The 17,702-nt window shown below is 30.5% G+C and overlaps 1 protein-coding gene across 2 annotated transcripts in view; it reads left to right on the plus strand.

The window, feature by feature from the left end:
* LOC145297641 (lysophosphatidylcholine acyltransferase 1-like) overlaps positions 1 to 17,702 on the plus strand; it is a 306,578-nt gene that overhangs the window by 284,528 nt on the left and 4,348 nt on the right. For both annotated transcript variants that reach the window (XM_080143748.1, XM_080143746.1), the window contains exons 7-10: positions 6,600 to 6,654; positions 10,155 to 10,237; positions 11,201 to 11,326; positions 15,014 to 15,167. In XM_080143748.1, the coding sequence (XP_079999874.1) occupies positions 6,600 to 6,654; positions 10,155 to 10,237; positions 11,201 to 11,326; positions 15,014 to 15,167 (418 nt within the window). The remainder of the gene's footprint in view (positions 1 to 6,599; positions 6,655 to 10,154; positions 10,238 to 11,200; positions 11,327 to 15,013; positions 15,168 to 17,702) is intronic.

A 17,702-nucleotide genomic window follows, 5' to 3' on the forward strand; every position in this document is an offset into this window, starting at 1 on the left:
TCTTTCCCCCTCTTACTCTTACAATCCCTTCTTTCTTAATTAAATCTGCTTCCTCTTACAATTCATCCTTTACTCTCATCATTTGCTCTTCCTCCCACGATATAAAACATCCATGTACAGATAAAGTGTGCATGATGACAAGTAAGATTACTTCTCTACTGACCAAACGTAAATAAACATTGTTTATGACTGATTATTGTCAGTTGCTTCCGCTACTTATTTCAAAGGCATTTTCTTACTACTTCATCTGCATTGTCTTCATTTTCGTCTTCTTTTCTAGTATCTTTTTCCTCTTTTTTTCAGCATCTTCGTCTTCTTTCTTAGCATCTTCTTCGTCTACTGCTTTTCACCATCTTCGTCTGCATCTACATCTTCATTTTTACGTGTTTTCTTCTCCTTTTACAGCGTTGTCTTTTTCGTCGTTTAATTTTAGAATTTGCGTTCTTTTTCCTCTTTTTTTTTTGCCTTTTCTTTCTATTACATCTTTTCTTCCTTCTCTCCTTCCTCCCCTTTTCCAGCATCTTTTTCTCTTCTCCTTTTGCCTTTTCGTTTGCTTCTGCTTCATTTCAAGTCTTTCTGTTTTTGCTTTTTCTCCATCATGCATAAAATTTGACAATTTAAATGCTTCAGTATTCCTTTCGGTTTTTCCCTCTAAACATTGCAGTGAAATATTAAAGCTGGTCGAAACAGATCATGTACTGGGCTATAAGTAAGGTTTATAGATTGTTAAATGGCATCACTAGCTTGTGTGGGCTTGCATGTTTTATTAGCGGAACATAAAAATATTTTGATATAACAAATGTGATTATTAGTTTATTGCGAGAACATATACTTTTACACAATTAAAACATATAGACATATTTTCTGGAATAGAATAACTTAAAATGCCGGATCGTCTTCAGGCTCTTAGGTATTTTTTTTGTTTTGGGGCGGAGTGGGGCTTCACCGTAGTTGTTCTGATTTTAGATCATCTGTTGAAATTCATTTTGACGATATCTGACCTTAAGCCAATCTAAAGGGTAATTTGGTTTTACTTCAGCCAAAATATTGCCGGTTGTTGCAATATTTTGTTTCCAACTTAATACACTTTAACTGATTCTTGGTAGGGAAGAGAATTCTTTAAGCAAAATAATTTTTTGCTTCTCTTATTTCTTTCTTTCATTATAAATCTTTTCGCTGTTTTATGGAAATCGTTCCAGACAAGACATGAAGCCACTTTATGTAAGGAGCTAAAAAATTTAAAAAAAAAAAAAAAAAAAAAAAGTTTCAAGGTAAAAAAAAAAAAAAAAATTTTTTTTAAATAGCCAGTTCAGTTTTGAGTGTTAGATGGATAGATTCTGACCCAGAAAACTGTAATTCTTTTTCCGTTTGTCAGAAACATGGCTCATGGAATGTGAGGACTAAATAACCAAATAAGGGAAATGAGTTACGAGGCTGCCAAAAGTAAACCAAAGATCCACTTTCTATTTTCCTTAAATCTACCCAGTGCAATTAAGTGAAGCCAAAGTTGAATTCATAGCCTCCATTCAGTCTCAAGAGACAATGGATACCCCCTGTAAGGGTGGCTGCACATGTAATTGTGAAGCAAGGGTTGCACAATCTCTAACCACTCTTCTACTGAATCAGCGCTGCTTGATTCTGGTGGCAAGGAGAAGTCCAGAATGATTTTAAACAATGCTGAAATAAGCGAAGATCGCATACAATACCTGGTATTCGGCAATGATCACCCATTTTAGTAATAACAGAGATCAGTGTTGCTTAACTTCGGTGTTCTAACAGGAACTCGTGTATCAATGCAATTATGTGTTATAAAGTTAAACTGTGTTCAGGAAAATTTATGCCTTAGTCTAAGATAAAGACTGTCTACAATCTTCAGGTGTATCTTCTTGAAGCCTTTATTTAATTTATGACTGAAACATAACAAGAGATGAGAATCATGCTTTGAATAACACAGATTATCAATCCTAAATCTAAATCCTAATTCAAAAAAATTTAGTTTTATTTTGAATATTTATTAGCATTATGAATCATATAGGTATGTGCAATTTAATGGCGAAACTGATAGGGGGACATGGTTTTGAAAGCCAGCTTTTTGTAGGTTTCCAATTACTTTGTGATTGTGTTTGAAAGATTAAAGCCTAAAGTTAATTTCCAAAAGGAAAAACAAATTTTTACACATGAAAAAGTTATAATGAAAAATATTTTCATAGCAACATTCGGAAACTGACGAGTTCAGCTAAATTTTGAAGTTAAATTCATTGTAAAAAATCACTTGAAAGATAACTATTACTTTGCTAAGACTATTTCAAAGATAATCAGCAAAGTCTTAAGATATTGAATTAAATAAAAAAATAAATAAATAAAAAACACCTTATCTTTACAAAAAGTAGCTTAATTACTCTCCAAAAGCAAGAGTTTAGGAATAGGTCTGGCTTTACACAATGAAAACAAATGAAAAGATGCCGTGCATAAGTTCTATGGAAGCCTAAAATATCAGAAAGTCAATTTTATTTTAAAACTAGGACTCATTAACCGCATTTGCCCGGTAGAAGTATAACAGATCCAAAACAGAATCGTTAAAAAACCCTTCTCAAAAACAAATGAAACTACGGTTGTTGGTGGCCACTGCTGTTCCTGGAAAATTGTTGACACTGGCGGCCGTGACCCAAATGATATAATCTGGCTTCCACTGTCAGGCATTGTTTTCAGGTAGCAGATAGCCATTGTCTGTGATTGTCAACACTGTTGGTCACTGGCAATTAGTGTTGGTTCGGGGTGATAACCTCCAGGGATTGACTGATTCTAAAAAAAAAAAAGCATTTAAGGGAAAAACATTATGTACTTTAATCAGTATAACTTTAAAAGATAATGAAAAACAGTCCATTAGAAAAATAAGTAAAAACAGAAGTTTTCTAAGTTAGGTATTCTTACTGTATATTAACTCTTTAGATTGATCGGAATCAGTGGTAGATAACTGCCTTCTACCAATGACAGTATCTTTTAAGTCGGCCATCATTTTTCTTCTCGGTATACTGCACGCATTTTTTTTCTAAAAGTACCTCTAGCACATATTCTAAATAATAAAATACTCCATAGAAAGGGAAAGTGATAAAAAAAATAAATATATAACAATGTTTCTGTAGCCAATGAATTTTACGTTGAAACCTACCTGCATAATATTTTTGTGTTTTAACTTATTTGAAAACATTTATTCAGTTCTAAAAAGGTGTCGACATGATCAGTCACAGCTTTGAAGCCTCAGTAATTGGTCAAGAATATAAAATTAAATCTAATCATCAACATGAATAAAAAATGCCAAAACTATATATTTGTAGTCATCGACATACAGTCCTGTTTCGTTGTATCACAACTCATCAGTGCCGCTAGACTAGCATCTCTCCCAAGCCAAGGATTGAACCTAGAACCGTCGTGTTGACAGTCGGCAGTTCTCCCACTCCTATCAATGATGCTATATATATATATATATATATATATATATATATAGCATCATTGATAATCGCTCAAAAATAAAGAATTAAATATTGGTACACAAAAGAAATTTTTTATTTTTAGAGCGGGGGGGGGGGGTAAGGCATGTCAGAATTTTGTGCATATTTACATTCCCAAACCAATGTTGTGTTTACATTTTGAGTGTGTTCTGTCCAAGCAAGGAAAGAGCAATATGTATTTGATTACATTTTATGTTAGTTCCGTCTGCGCAAGGAAAGAGGTAGCAATGGCTGTTAAAATGCCAATAATTCTTAAACCTTTTGTTAGAGCTCACCATAGTAAAATTTTAAGGGTTCCAGTATTTAATTTAAAAAATTTTGAACGATTATAAAGATTTCATGATGCAATACATGTTTTTTAGCAGAATTGCATCATCTTTTGAAGTTGATTTAATTGTATATGTTTGTGTAATTATCGAATATTAAGACGCTATATATATCTTTTTGTTTAGTTATGTTAACATGCTGAATTGTTAAAAATAAGTTGCCATTATTTATGAAGCATTGGGATAATTTTAAGGTTACCAATAGTTAATTTTCAGTTTTTGAGTGATTGTGTTTGCGCTCTTTTTTAGCAGTATTGTGTTCTGTAGAGACGTTTTTTTGTTTTTTTGTGTTAGAATGTAATCTCAGAATTCACTGTGCAATTATTTTACTGCAGTAATCTGTAAAAGTATATTCCAGTTAAATGTAAGCCTTACAGCATCTGTTATTAATTTGTTAGATGAAAGTATGCAATAGTTGCAAAACACTATCCCCATCTCGCATCTGTAATGGGTTTCTAAATAATCACATGATTATGTGCTTCAGTAAATGCATAAGTCCAAAAAGAATACAATGAAAGACAAAAAAAGAAATGAAAGTATGAATCTATGAATTAAAAAAAAAAAAAAAAAGTGAACATTACTTATCAAACAGCGGCATGTTTTGTGCAAACATCGTCCTCCGCTTGTAGGCGATCAGAATGAGAAAAGGTGTTAATGTGTAAAATAAAATGTGTAAAGGGGGAAAAAAGTAAGCAAACATTCATTCACATACTAGTAGTATGTTGTTTGATGGCGATGAACACAAAGAAGAATGTAGAAGATACATTTACTACTAGATGCTTTACGTATGCTTGTGTATGTTTTAGCCTTAGCAGAAATGTTAGTTGCGTAAAAGGAGTGGAAGATTCATTCACTATTGTTATATGTTGGAAATTAAGTGTCTATTAACTGAAATTCATGCCGTGCATAGATGTGTTTATGCTAGCGACTCCATATTGTAATGTTCTGAAGTGTTTGTTTAGAATGATCTAATTCTGGAATTAGAGAATTAGCGGGCAATCAATCAGAGGCAGCAAACTTTCCCGAAGGAGACTTTATTATTTTTTTTATTCTACTGTATGGGAAAGTTGATGGTATATCTGTATGTATGAGCCAGTTATGGGCGGTGGAACGTGTAGACTTCTTCCCGGTGTTGAATGGTGGCGTAGTAGTCTAAATATTTAGAATGAAAATGGGTACCCTTTCCTCTAATGATGTTGTGATTATGATGGTGTTGCTCCTAGGATGTAATGTAGTATTTTATTATCACGATTGAATGTGTCTGCAAAGGTGTTCAAAAGCTACACAACATAGTTGCTATTAGCCTCATTGTATTAAATTTTTATGTGGTATCTATTGTTGCAAACCTACAATATTTTTTTCCAGAGGGGAATCTCTGCAGCTACCTTATTAATATAGATTTATAGAGGAATTGAAATCCTATTAATAATTGAAACATTATTATACCTTAATTTCTTTATTTTTGAAGATTGTAAAAAATATTTGTTAATTTAGATAATCCTATTTATTGTAATAAAAAGGAAGTGTTAATTTAATTAGATTATTTATTACTTTTTTACATAACTCAATTTATTCTCAAACGTGTTGAAACAATAAATTAATCCTATTTAAAATAAGTAAAAGTGCATTTTAAGTGTGAAAATAGTCAATTAAAATTACTGATTACACTGATAATTTATTCAATGAAATAAACACAAACAATTTAGTAATAATTAAAGAGAATATGGCAAGATAGGATGCAGATTCTGTCTTTACTTTTTTTTTTTTTTTTTTTTTTTTACAATTTTTGCCCATCTATATTTGTCTAAATTAATAATGATTTAAAAAAAAAAAAAAAATATCATTTTAAAAAACTTTTTTCTTAGTGATCCTGGATTTTTTTGTGAAAATATTGAATAAACAATGCCTAATTCGATGATAATATCAATAGTTTGAGAAATTAAATTTTTCTTCAAGTTATATTTATTTCATAAACACAGACTTGAGGGATTTTTTCGTAATGTTTCTGAAATATTAAAACAATTTTTTTTTAATTGTTAACAGCTACAATGCTTGATTTTTATAAAAAAAAAAACAAAAGCATCTTTTTTTTATTATTTCTAAAAATTTTAACCTTAGCAAAGGTGTTCTTTGTTTACAAAAAAATACATTTTTACTAAAATAAAAAATAATGGGTTTATTATATTCTGCGATTGTTAATAAATATTGAAAATTTCATTAAAATTGGTTAATTTCCTAAATTTTGATCAATTTTTAAATGAAGAGAGGGATGAAAATGCTTATGTATTTTAGGGATCTGCCATTCATTTTGCACGTATTTCATATGATCTGCTTTTATTTTAGCTTCATTTACACTAATAAAATGAACACTACATCATATGACATGAATTTACCTTCTACACCACCTGGTGAATTAACATTTTCTCTATCGATTTGGTCAATCTATTCTGACCAATATGGTTGTCTTCAAGTCTAACGTAAACAAGTTCTTGATGAGACGTTCCATATAAGTTAACAAATTTATTGAATTGATTGCTATATTGTCCAATTTCTACTGTACACTCTTTAACCCTTATCCTCGAGTGACCTCTTGGACTTGATAATGTGGTGATGCCTGTGTGTAAAAAAAAAAAAAAAAAAAAAACCAAACTCTTAAGTGTTGATATGCTACAAAATAAGCCAAATAGATACTTGAAAAGAATATCAAAGCTATGGAAGATTGGATTAATGATTAATGAACGTTTTTAATGTTTATCTATTTCAGTTTCAAAGTTCTTTGGTATACACTTTGTCAGTTTCATAATTATGTGGAAATTGAGGTGAGTTCAAATAACCATCCCCCTTTTTTTTCTTTTTTTTTTTTTAACTAATGAATCATCATAAAGATTAATAAGACGGAAAGATTATCAGTTGAATGATGAAGAATATTATGAGAGGATTAAAACTGATGAATGAATGAAATGTGATTTTTTTTTTTTTTTTTTTTTTTTAATAAAAACCATTTATCGCAAATGTTTGTTGATGGATTTAAAGACAATCTAGCTTTATCGTATACTAGCAGGCCACCCGGCATTGCCCAGTTGTAAGATACACTTTTTAAATTCATGCAGATTACGTATTTATTATTGTAGAGAAAATTCTCTATCGATTATTCTATTGAAACTAATATAGTAGCGAGATCAAAACTAATATATATATATATATATATATATATATATATGACTTGGGTGCCATTAGCTAGAATCAAAACCAAAGCATACAACTCTCCACCCTCATTCCTTAGCCTCTCAACCACACACACACACACGACAAGATTCTAACAAGCATGGTGGAACAGTCCACAGTTTTTTATATACATATATAATATATATATACAGTTGTGCCCGATATTATTCATACCCCCCCTTGAAAATTGAGTTTATTAGGTGTAACTTTGTTAGAATTTATTGTTTACGTCCATATTGATACATATTCTTAATAAACCTCTTCTGATCATTTTCGTCATTTTAAAATCTCGGGATACTTGTAATAAAAGAAATATACAGCTATTTATAAAATCTGCAATGTTCAAAAATAATCATACCCCCTTATTTTTTCAGTATTAATCGAGTTTCTGACTGTTTGTTTCCTGTTTGATTCTCATTTTGAATGCTTTTATACAACCTTTGATTAATTTCATTTCGTTTTTTGCATTTTTCAGAAATTAAAATGATATCAACTGAAAACCAATAAAAGAATAAAAATTATTAGAATGGGGAAGAAAAAAGAGCTTAGTAATGATCTTAGGACTAAAATTGCGAATTCACATAAGGATGGTTTAGGTTAAAAGTCAATTTCCAAGAAATTTGAGGTCCCTACAGCAACAGTACAGAGCATCATCAAAAAATTCCAGAGCCACCACACAACAAACAACTTGATTGGTAGAGGAAGGAAAAGGAAACTGTCTGCTAGAGCCACCAGGAATATTGTAAGAAGTGTTAATGCAAATCCAACCACCACTACTAAGGACATTTTAGAAAATCTGGAGTCTTCTGGCATAAAAATATCAAGGCAAACATTGCAAAGGACTCTGCATGAAAATGGTCTGAAAGGAAGAAGACCAAGAAGGACTCTATTGCACACCGGAAAACACCTTGCAGCACGTCTAAAGTTTACTAGGAACCATGTGAATTCTCCAGAGTCCGTTTTCTCAAGTATTTTGTGGACTGACGAAACAAAAATTGAATTGTTGGCCATATGGATGCTTCTTACGTTTGGAGGAAGAAAGGAGAAGCTTACAACCCAAAGAACACCATACCCACGGTGAAACATGGTGGTGGTAGCCTAATGTTTTGGGGCTCCTTTTCGGCTAGTGGTCCAGGTAGTTTGGTCAAGATAGATGGAACCATGAAGAAGGAGCAATATTTGGAGATACTCCAGAAAAACATTAGACAGGATGCGGAGAAGCTCCATTTAGGACCAAACTGGGTCCTTCAACAGGATAATGATCCAAAACATACTGCCAAAATAGTCAAGAAATGGTTTGAGGATAATCAAATTAATGTTTTGGAATGGCCTAGCCAGAGTCCCGACCTGAACCCTATCGAAAACCTCTGGCACATATTGAAAACTGAGGTTAAAAAGCGGAAATCTAGAAATTTGAGGGATTTGGAGAACTACTGCATTGAAGAATGGTCAAAAATCAGTGTTGATGCTTGTAAAAACCTTGTTGATAAATATCCAAAACGGTTACAGGCAGTTATTAAGAATAAAGGGCATGCTATTGACTATTAGTAAGAGAGGTATGAATAATTTTGAACTAGTGCCATTATTGTTTTTCTTTGTATAATGTTTCAAACTTGCATAATTTATTTATTTGTTGAGTTTAAATTAAATGCTTATGCTTGATTTATTGTTTGAAATCCCTTTAATATTGTCTACCTTCTGGTTTGAGCAATAATCTTATAGAAATCTCAAAGATCCGAGGGGTATGAATAATATCGGGCACAAGTGTATATATATATATATATATATATATATATAATGTGTGTGTGTGTGTATATATGTATAATTTCACCAGTCATCTCTTTTTTTTTAAAGATGGAATCACCTGATTGTTGAAGATAAGATTCAAGCAAGGGTGCATGGTCCAGAGTTTTATAATTATAAAAATTAATGTTCATTATTTCGCTTACATTTAAAAAGAATTTTTTTTTATAATTCTTTATAAGCTCATTTGCTTTAATATCAATTTTTTTTCACCGTGTGACTCTTTCTATTGGTATTTATAATCTGTGTATCTATAAAAGTGAAATTGTCTGTCTGTGTGTGTGTACATTTCTCTACCAAACTACTGTCAATTTTCAGTCTACAGACTCGAGATTTAGGAAAACCTTTTTAATCGGTTTTTGGCCAGAAATTTGGCTGTCAAGAAGTCAAAGTTCAACAATTTGACCTTTGAAAACCCTACCAAACTTCTCCGCCAATTTTAGGTCTAAACACTTGAAATTTTAGACGTAGGTTATTTTGATATGAATCAAACTTTTTAATTTTATTTGAGCCCAAAACAAATGTTATGGGGGTTAAAGTCTTAAAAAATTTGACCTGTGGTCTCTACCAAATTACGCAACCAATTTTTGGTCTAAACATTTTAAATTTTACATAAAGTGTATTCAGACATAGGGCAAGCTTTTTAATTGGTTTTTGGACAAAAATTTGGCTGCCAAGGGGTCAAAGTTCAAGATTTGACTTTTGTGGTCTCTAGCAAACTATTCAGCCAATTTTGGGTATAAACATTTGAAATTTTACATAAAGGATATTCTGACATGCAGTAAGCTTTTTAATCAGTTTTGGGGGGAAAATTTGGCTGCCAAGACATCAGTTGAAAGAGCTTTGCAGACTCTACCAAACTCCTCCGCCAATTTTGGGTCTAAACACTTAAAATTTTAAATGTAGGTTACCTGGACACAAGTCAAACTTTATATATATATATATATATATATATATAAAGTTATGAATAGTACATAGGACCCAAGCAAAGCCGGGCTGAACTGCTAGTAGTTTATAATTTAACTTTGACATTGGTTTATAGGCATGTTTTTACAAGCATTACGAAGTCCAAGAATTTCACAAAGTATAAATACATTTTGATGTTATTAATTCCTCCACTTCCCTCTATCTCCCCTTTTATCTAACCCCTCCTTGCCTTTTATCTAACCCCTCCTCACTCTTGTCACTCTCCCCTCCTAGTCTAGTCTATTTTGCATATAAAATAAATTAAAAAAAATAAAGTTGATTTATTTTTGTTTAATTAATTGAAACCATTAAAAAAATGTTTCAGTTTTTACCAGTCCATGTCCCAAATGCAGAGGAAATCAAAGATGCAAGGTTATTTGCTGAAAATGTTCGTCGACGAATGGCTGTGTAAGTATAATTTTAAAATTTCCCACGATGAATTGATTTATGAAATATGGCCGCAAATAATGGCAATTTTAATTTCACAAATGCAGAAATTATTTCTCTTCAAATATCTATCCGAACAATCTCTAATCACTAAAAATATAAATTTTACAGTTCAAGAAAATAGGTGTATTTTACTTTATTTAGCCAACCTTGAAAGCATCCCTAATTTTTACCTCCGCCGAGAAGATAATGTATTCAGTTAAACTTATCACTGTATTTTTACAGCCAAGTGTTGACATCACCTGATCAATTGTTACTAAATTTAATCAAAGTATGTTATGGTCTAACTTGGAATTGATTGAATTTGGAACTCCAGGTGAGAGAAAAGGTGAAATCCAGGTGAGAGAAAAAGCAAAAGTAACATTTTGCAATAAATTTAGTTCTGTTCAATATAGAGCCTTACTACTTAGCACCTATTGTAGTCCATGAAGTTATGCATTTTATATGATCTTGATCCTGGCAAGTTAGTCGAAATTTTGGTGGAATTTCTCCTTAGAGTTTTTCCAAATGTATATATTGATCTTATGCTCTTTGATAGCATGATGCAAGATTTCAGTCTAACCAGATAGTTTGTTATGAATATTTTCATGGCCATTACTTTGGAAATGGTTCATATAATCCTAGATGAGATGTTGACGCATTCTTATGTGGAACTATACAATTTCACAATTATTTTAGTCTTTAGTTTTAATTAAAAGTATGTTAAATATTAAATTGTTAAAATACAAATAATGAGCATTAAATTAGCAAAATAGAAAACAAAAAAGAAAAAAATGAGTTTAAAAGATCCCAAACTGATTTGAATTTTTAAGAACTTGCCCTATTGAAGAAGGCATTAGACACACATTTTAAATGACATTTTTCTTTTATTTACTGTTTTTTTTTTTTTTTTTTTTAAATATGTTTCTTTGTTTATTTAACCAGATGTTTGGACTGTGCCGTTACTGACCATTCCTATGATGATTGTCGCCTTATGCTGCGGGCAGCTAAGCTAAATATTCCAGCCAGTAAAGGAATTATTGAATTGCATAAAATGCATAAATCATTGGGGTAAGTTCTTAATAAGTCTTAGATTATATTGTGTGTCGCAGAGTCTGAATCTGATGTACTAAATTGAAGTAACCAATGTCAACAGCAGAATTGAAAAAAAAATGTTTCTTGCTGATTAATACAAATTCTAATTTAATCAGAGAGCATTAAACTGCAGAAACTCCTATAAATAAATTACTTTCTCTAAAGTATATTTGAATTGTTCTTTCAGTCCTCGATTATATATTACGAGGAATTTGTCCAGTGGACTAATTTGCAAAAAAATGTCATGCATCAAATTCCATCTATTTACGATATCACGTCAGCTGATATATAGGCTTGATGATGAATGTCCTGAAAAAGTCACTTCTGATTAATGTTTAGTTTTAAAATATGCAAACAAACAAATGATTTGCAGTGTTTTTAAATGGTACCTCTTCCTTTATCATAAATTGGACTCATTAATAACAAAAAATTAAAATAAAATAGTGAGGTACACCTGGGCCTGAACAATGGATTATTCGATCTGTAGTCGAATGCTCTACTACTAAGTTATATCTCCAAATTGTATAATAAATCTGTTTTTGTTTTTTTAAGAAAAAATAATTTGCTAAGATTTTATTATCTCTTTCTTGGCTGGTGTAATGTAAAATATCCCCCTGTAAAAACCATTCTTTTTTATCTATGAGAGAAGGTATTTTAAAGATCTGATTTTTTTTATTTTCAATACTTAGATAAATTTCTGTACAAAACATATCTAAAAAGTGTCAGACATAAGTTAGCTCTGAAATTTGCAAAAGATAGGCTCAGCCGTTTTTGAAGGAGCTCATGCACAAACACACACAGTCACATTTATATAATAGTAGATATATTTATTTGTATATATATATATATATATATATATATATATATATATATATATATAAATCTGCTCTTTTGTTTTTTTGTTGTTGAAATTCATCATTGGAACTTATGTTCGGCAAAGTCAAAAGAATTATCATCTACAAAACAACCGTTATTGAAGCATAAACTATTATCAAAATGACTGCATTCTCCATTAAATAATCCGAAAAAGTTTGATCTGCTGTAAAGCAAAAGAATCAAACCTGCTAATACACTATAAATCCAATGAAATTCTAATAAAATAAGTAATAAAACCAATTTTATCTACACAAATGAACAGTGAAGATTTTAAAGCATTGATTTATGTAGTGAAACCGGGTTATCAAGATTATAAAGTGCAAACGGAATTATCAAGTATTTAAGTTTGCCAGTGTTTAGATCAGGATCAAAATTGGAAGTCTAAGCATATTTTGTAAATAAAATGGATTTTAAACCATTAGAGATATTTTCAATTAAGTAGTCTATAGCGTAAATATGGTATTGTGGTAACTGCCAAGGTGAATAAAAGATAAAAGAATGAAAGGAACAGCGATTGGGAGAATAGATGAAAAGGATAGAGGATAAGCAATGATCCCCCCCCCCCTCTCATCAAAGACACAAATTTGAGTGCCTTGTGCCTCATTTATTAAATTTTATTTATATTTTTTAACAAATAAATAAATGTATTTTCTGGTTTTAAATAAAAAAAAGGATTTTTTTTTTCTTGAAAGTTATTACTTATAAGGTCAAAAGGTCACTCAGAGGATAAGGGTTAATGAACGTCAAGTGGCCGGTGAGACAATACTGTGATCATTGATGATTGGGGAAATTAAACAGAATTTGATATTTGAAGAGGACGGTTCAACAAAAACTTGTTTACATTGGACTTGAAAATGACTCTATTATACTCCGCCAGGAAACAACCTCATATTTTATTGTGTTCCCTAGATGTGTAGTTCTAGGAAAGAAACTTTGGAATTTTGATTTAGTTTTAGGCACAGATAGAAAGTAAGGGAAATTGTTGACAGTTGTTGTAGTTAGAGGAGTGTTTATTACGAATGCTTATATGAGGGGGGATAAATTGAACTTTTCTCTGACTGGTGCAATTTTTATTTTTATCTCCACCAGAGTGCCCTTTTGGAAAAGGGATGGATATCATCACAAAGAAACAACCCATAATCTTACTTTGCTCTCAAAGTCATTAACACCCTTTTTTTTCTGTGTCTCATTTGATGTGAGTTATCTAAAGGGAGATAATTCTGATTGAATAAACTTGCTCCAATTAACTAACATAAATATTACTTTCTTTTTTGAAGTATTACTTCACTTCAAGATTACAAAAAGAATAAAATGATGACATTAGCTTCCTCAGAACACCCTATCTTGAGGGAGAGAGGGTGGTGTTGAAATGTTTTCCGCAGATTTCTGGAGGTCTCTTCAGTTCTCGTTTTTTTTTTTTTTCTATCATTTAAAATTCTCTTGGGAAAAAAATTGTAGTGACTATTTGCATCTTAATTTGGCTTAAACTTAAATAGTGATAGTAGTCATATTAAATTTGAAAGTTTGTATTCCTTAGTGAAATGAGTTTGCAAAATTAATATTTCTTAAACAAAGTTTCAATTATTTATCCATAATGTTTTGAATTTGTCTCAATAGATTGAAACCTTGTTACATGAATATTATTCTTGTCAACTGATTTCAATTTGTTAAACACATTGCCAGACTAAATGATTCATTAACTTAAGAATGCTAAGGGAAGTAAGTCCATATAACCTGAAACCAGGGGAAGGTAAGTATGGAACACTTAACAAATGTATAATTTATTAAATAAATACTGAAAATTTCATTAAAATTGGATAATTTTCTGAATTTTAGTGTTTTTAAAAAATAAAAAAAGTTGCATTGATTTGTTTGCAAAGCAGATTTTCCTAATGATCATTTTGTGATTAATGCTGAAATACTGAGTTCATTGATAAGATTATATTGAAAATATTTATAAAAATACCCGCCCCCCCTTTTTTTTTCATTTGCATCTGGTTGAAAAAACTTTCATGTAACTATATTAAATCAATAAATGTTAAGACTATATCTAAAGTTTCTTAACTAATTTTTAATAAAATAAGTGGTAGAGACAATAAAATGTATAAGATTATGATATTATGAAAGTTTTGGCGTTAAAATTCAATTTAATATTACGTAGTAATAACGGCGGTGGGGGGGGGGAGTTAACATTTGAGTGATACAAAAAAAAAAAATGATCATGGCTTAAGAAATAATTTTTTTTAAAAACCTGGAATGTAAATAATGAGTAATGAAACGGAATATAGTGAATTATAAACATTTTAAGTATTTTGAAAAATATTTCTTTTACATTATTATTTGTAAACACTTCTTGTGGTAGCCATTATTAAATATGATTCTAAGAATAATTTAATTTTCTTTATGAAATAATGAAAGTGCTTGCTTCATTTCAGTTAACATTAAATCAGCTTCCTTTTTATATAGTACACTACTTCTAGTTCAAGTAAAATACCATTTTGTATAAAAATTAAGCTCTAGTATATTTACACATTTCAACCATGTTTTTCTTCAAATTAAAGCAAAGGGTTTCCTGTAAAACTAGTTTTGGTACATTATTTTGCACCTAAACAATATTCGTTTTTGGTCGCTTCTGACTTTGTCACAAGCTGGTATTTGACCAGTATAGCTGGGTTGTGTTGCATAAGTTTGAGCAAAACAAAAAAAATCTTTTAAAATATTTCTAGCTTATTTTTTATTTTATTGATTTAATGTAGATGTAAGATTTTCTCTTTTTCCTCTTGCCAGGGTCAGCTTTGATGCCATGAAAGATTTATTAGACAAGTGCCACACCCATGTCTTAAACGAATCGATAGATATCGTCACTTTAGATGAATTTGCTGAATATCTTGACATTCCCACATCTGAAAACTTACAGAAATTGTTTAATTTTTTTGATCAAGTAAGTATTTTTTTAATTATTTTTTTTATTTCAATATTTATGGAATGGTACAAAGATATCTAACAATTTTGTTTAGATCTGACTAAAAAGTTCAATTCTTGTAAAGAATAATAGTTTGTTAATATTTCTTTAAAATCATTCTATGAAAAAAAAAGATCTTAACTTTTCTCAAAAAGTAGATAGTCATCAGCTTGTAGAAGTGGGATAATCATTTATTTCTAAGATATGAATTAATACAAATGGTTAATATCAGACGAGTTGGCATAAATTCCAGACCAAATCCAATCCTTGGTTAAGTTATACCAAAGACTTTAAAAATCGGTATTTAATGCCTCTTTGCTAAACACTCAGCATTATGAAGTGTGGATCAAGAGTAAGTGGAGAAAAGTAGGAAAAACGTATCCTTCCCTACATCTTGGTGTAGTAGACAATAAAAGTAGACTGTCACCCTTGATTACAGTCGATCAATTTATTTTATTTATTAAATGTAAATTGTATAGTAGTAGAGGGCATCCTGAAGGCTCTCTTTTTGTTGAGTGGATTCAGTGAGAAACTAAAAGAAAATCCTCTTAAAGCCCCAGTGATGGAACAATGAAAACAAACCACTCATTTTTGTTGTTGTTTTTGAATTTAATTGCAAATCTACTTCAATTTTTGCTGAATAGCTCTCACAACAGTCTCTATACACATACTTCAGTTGAAGTCAAACACAAATTTGATAAAGGGAAATTTTCCAAAAATATTCTATGGAACTTCCATCATATCACACTGATGTAAGTAACAATAAAATATAATGGAATAAGAGTGTGTGTATGTATGTATGTATGTATGTATATATATATATATATACACATACACACACTCTTATTACATTATATATATATAGTGAATAAATGACAAAAAACTATATTCCAAAATTCATAGTGTTGACCATCTTATAATTTATTCCTTTAATTCAGTTGACATTTACAATTCTTGACATATCTGTTTCGTAGCAAAAAATCAATCACTTAATTATATCAATCAGTGAATCTGTTATGCCCTTAACTCATCAGAAGAAATAGCAACAATAATCTGTCAAGAGGAAAAAAGTGATTTGACATGATTAAAATCCGAAAAAATGAAAAATGGCGTAATGGAAACATATTAAAGTTATTTGCAGCTTCTCTTCCAATTTTCGGATTTTAATCATGTCAAATCACACTTTAATTTCTTTTGACGGATTAATTGTTGCTATTTCTTCTGATGAGTTAAGGACATAATAGATTCACTGATTTATATAATTGATTGATTTTGCGCTACAAAACAGATACTGTCAAGAATTGTAAATGTCAGCTGAATTAAAGGAATAAATTACAAAATGGTTAAAATCATGAATTTTGGAATATAGTTTTTTGTCATTTATTCACTATATTGCTCTGTAATTACATTGAGCTTCTTAAATAAGGATTAGTATATATTATAAAATATATTTCTACAGAGATATATATATATATATATATATATATTATACATACATTTTATTAATAAAAAGGTGGAACTGTATAACTTCTTTCACCATCATATATCTTACTTTGCTTCTGTTTGGGTCTGTTACACCTCTGCATTGTATTCTTTTATAAATTTATTATAAATCTTAATAGAAAACGATATTTGGTGTATGATGTGAGAGAAATGTATATGTGTTAGGAATGGATACATCTAGAATGACAGGATCGGTAAATTGCCTTAATGCTTTTAAGAAATATGAAAATGAACAAACGTTTGTTTGCCTCATGCTCTTAGTATGAAATAGAATGAAAGACAGTTGTGCAGCTGACACCTCACATTAAGAACTGGGCATAAAATATTTGAACTTGTGTATAGCTTCATATTATTAAGATATGCTGCAAGTTACTCATAATATGTAAGATTACATGCGCCACCACGTCGTTTAACCTGATATGATACAAAACAGTACTCTGATGTTTTGTGTCCTTTTTAATTGGAAAATATAATTCTACCACTAATGTACTGTATTAAATGTTGGGTATGTAAGCTAGTTTTGCATGTTATGTTTGTTTGGTCGTACTTGTGGAATTGTTCAATTGTTTGGCAGGTTGAGAGAGGGGGGGGGTCAAATCATTGGTAAATATGGGAATGGAAGAAAGAAGAAACCAAATAAAGGGCATCATCTGAGAAAAGAAAAAGGATTAAGTTATAGTCACAGTTGGAAGTGGAGTTGATAATACATGAAATAAACTCCTACAACAGAATCAGTGTCTCTTGTTCTTTCCTTCATTTTCCCTGCTGCTATCAGATTAGGTTGTCTAAAGATACCAGCTTCCTAAACTAAAATACACCATGTTAATTTTGTGCGTTCACCCTCTTGCAAAACTCAATCATGTTCTGCAAAAAAAAAAAATAAATAAAAAATATTCCTCTAAACAATCAAACCAAACATGATTAATAAATATTTTAAGATATAAAGAACTTGAAGCATGTAAAGCTTTTATCAAAATAACCGAATTCTGCATTAAATAACCTAAAGTGGTT

Source organism: Euprymna scolopes, chromosome 18, assembly GCF_053919585.1.
Source record: "Euprymna scolopes isolate OS-2025 chromosome 18, ASM5391958v1, whole genome shotgun sequence".
Taxonomy (NCBI): Eukaryota; Metazoa; Mollusca; class Cephalopoda; order Sepiida; family Sepiolidae; genus Euprymna; species Euprymna scolopes.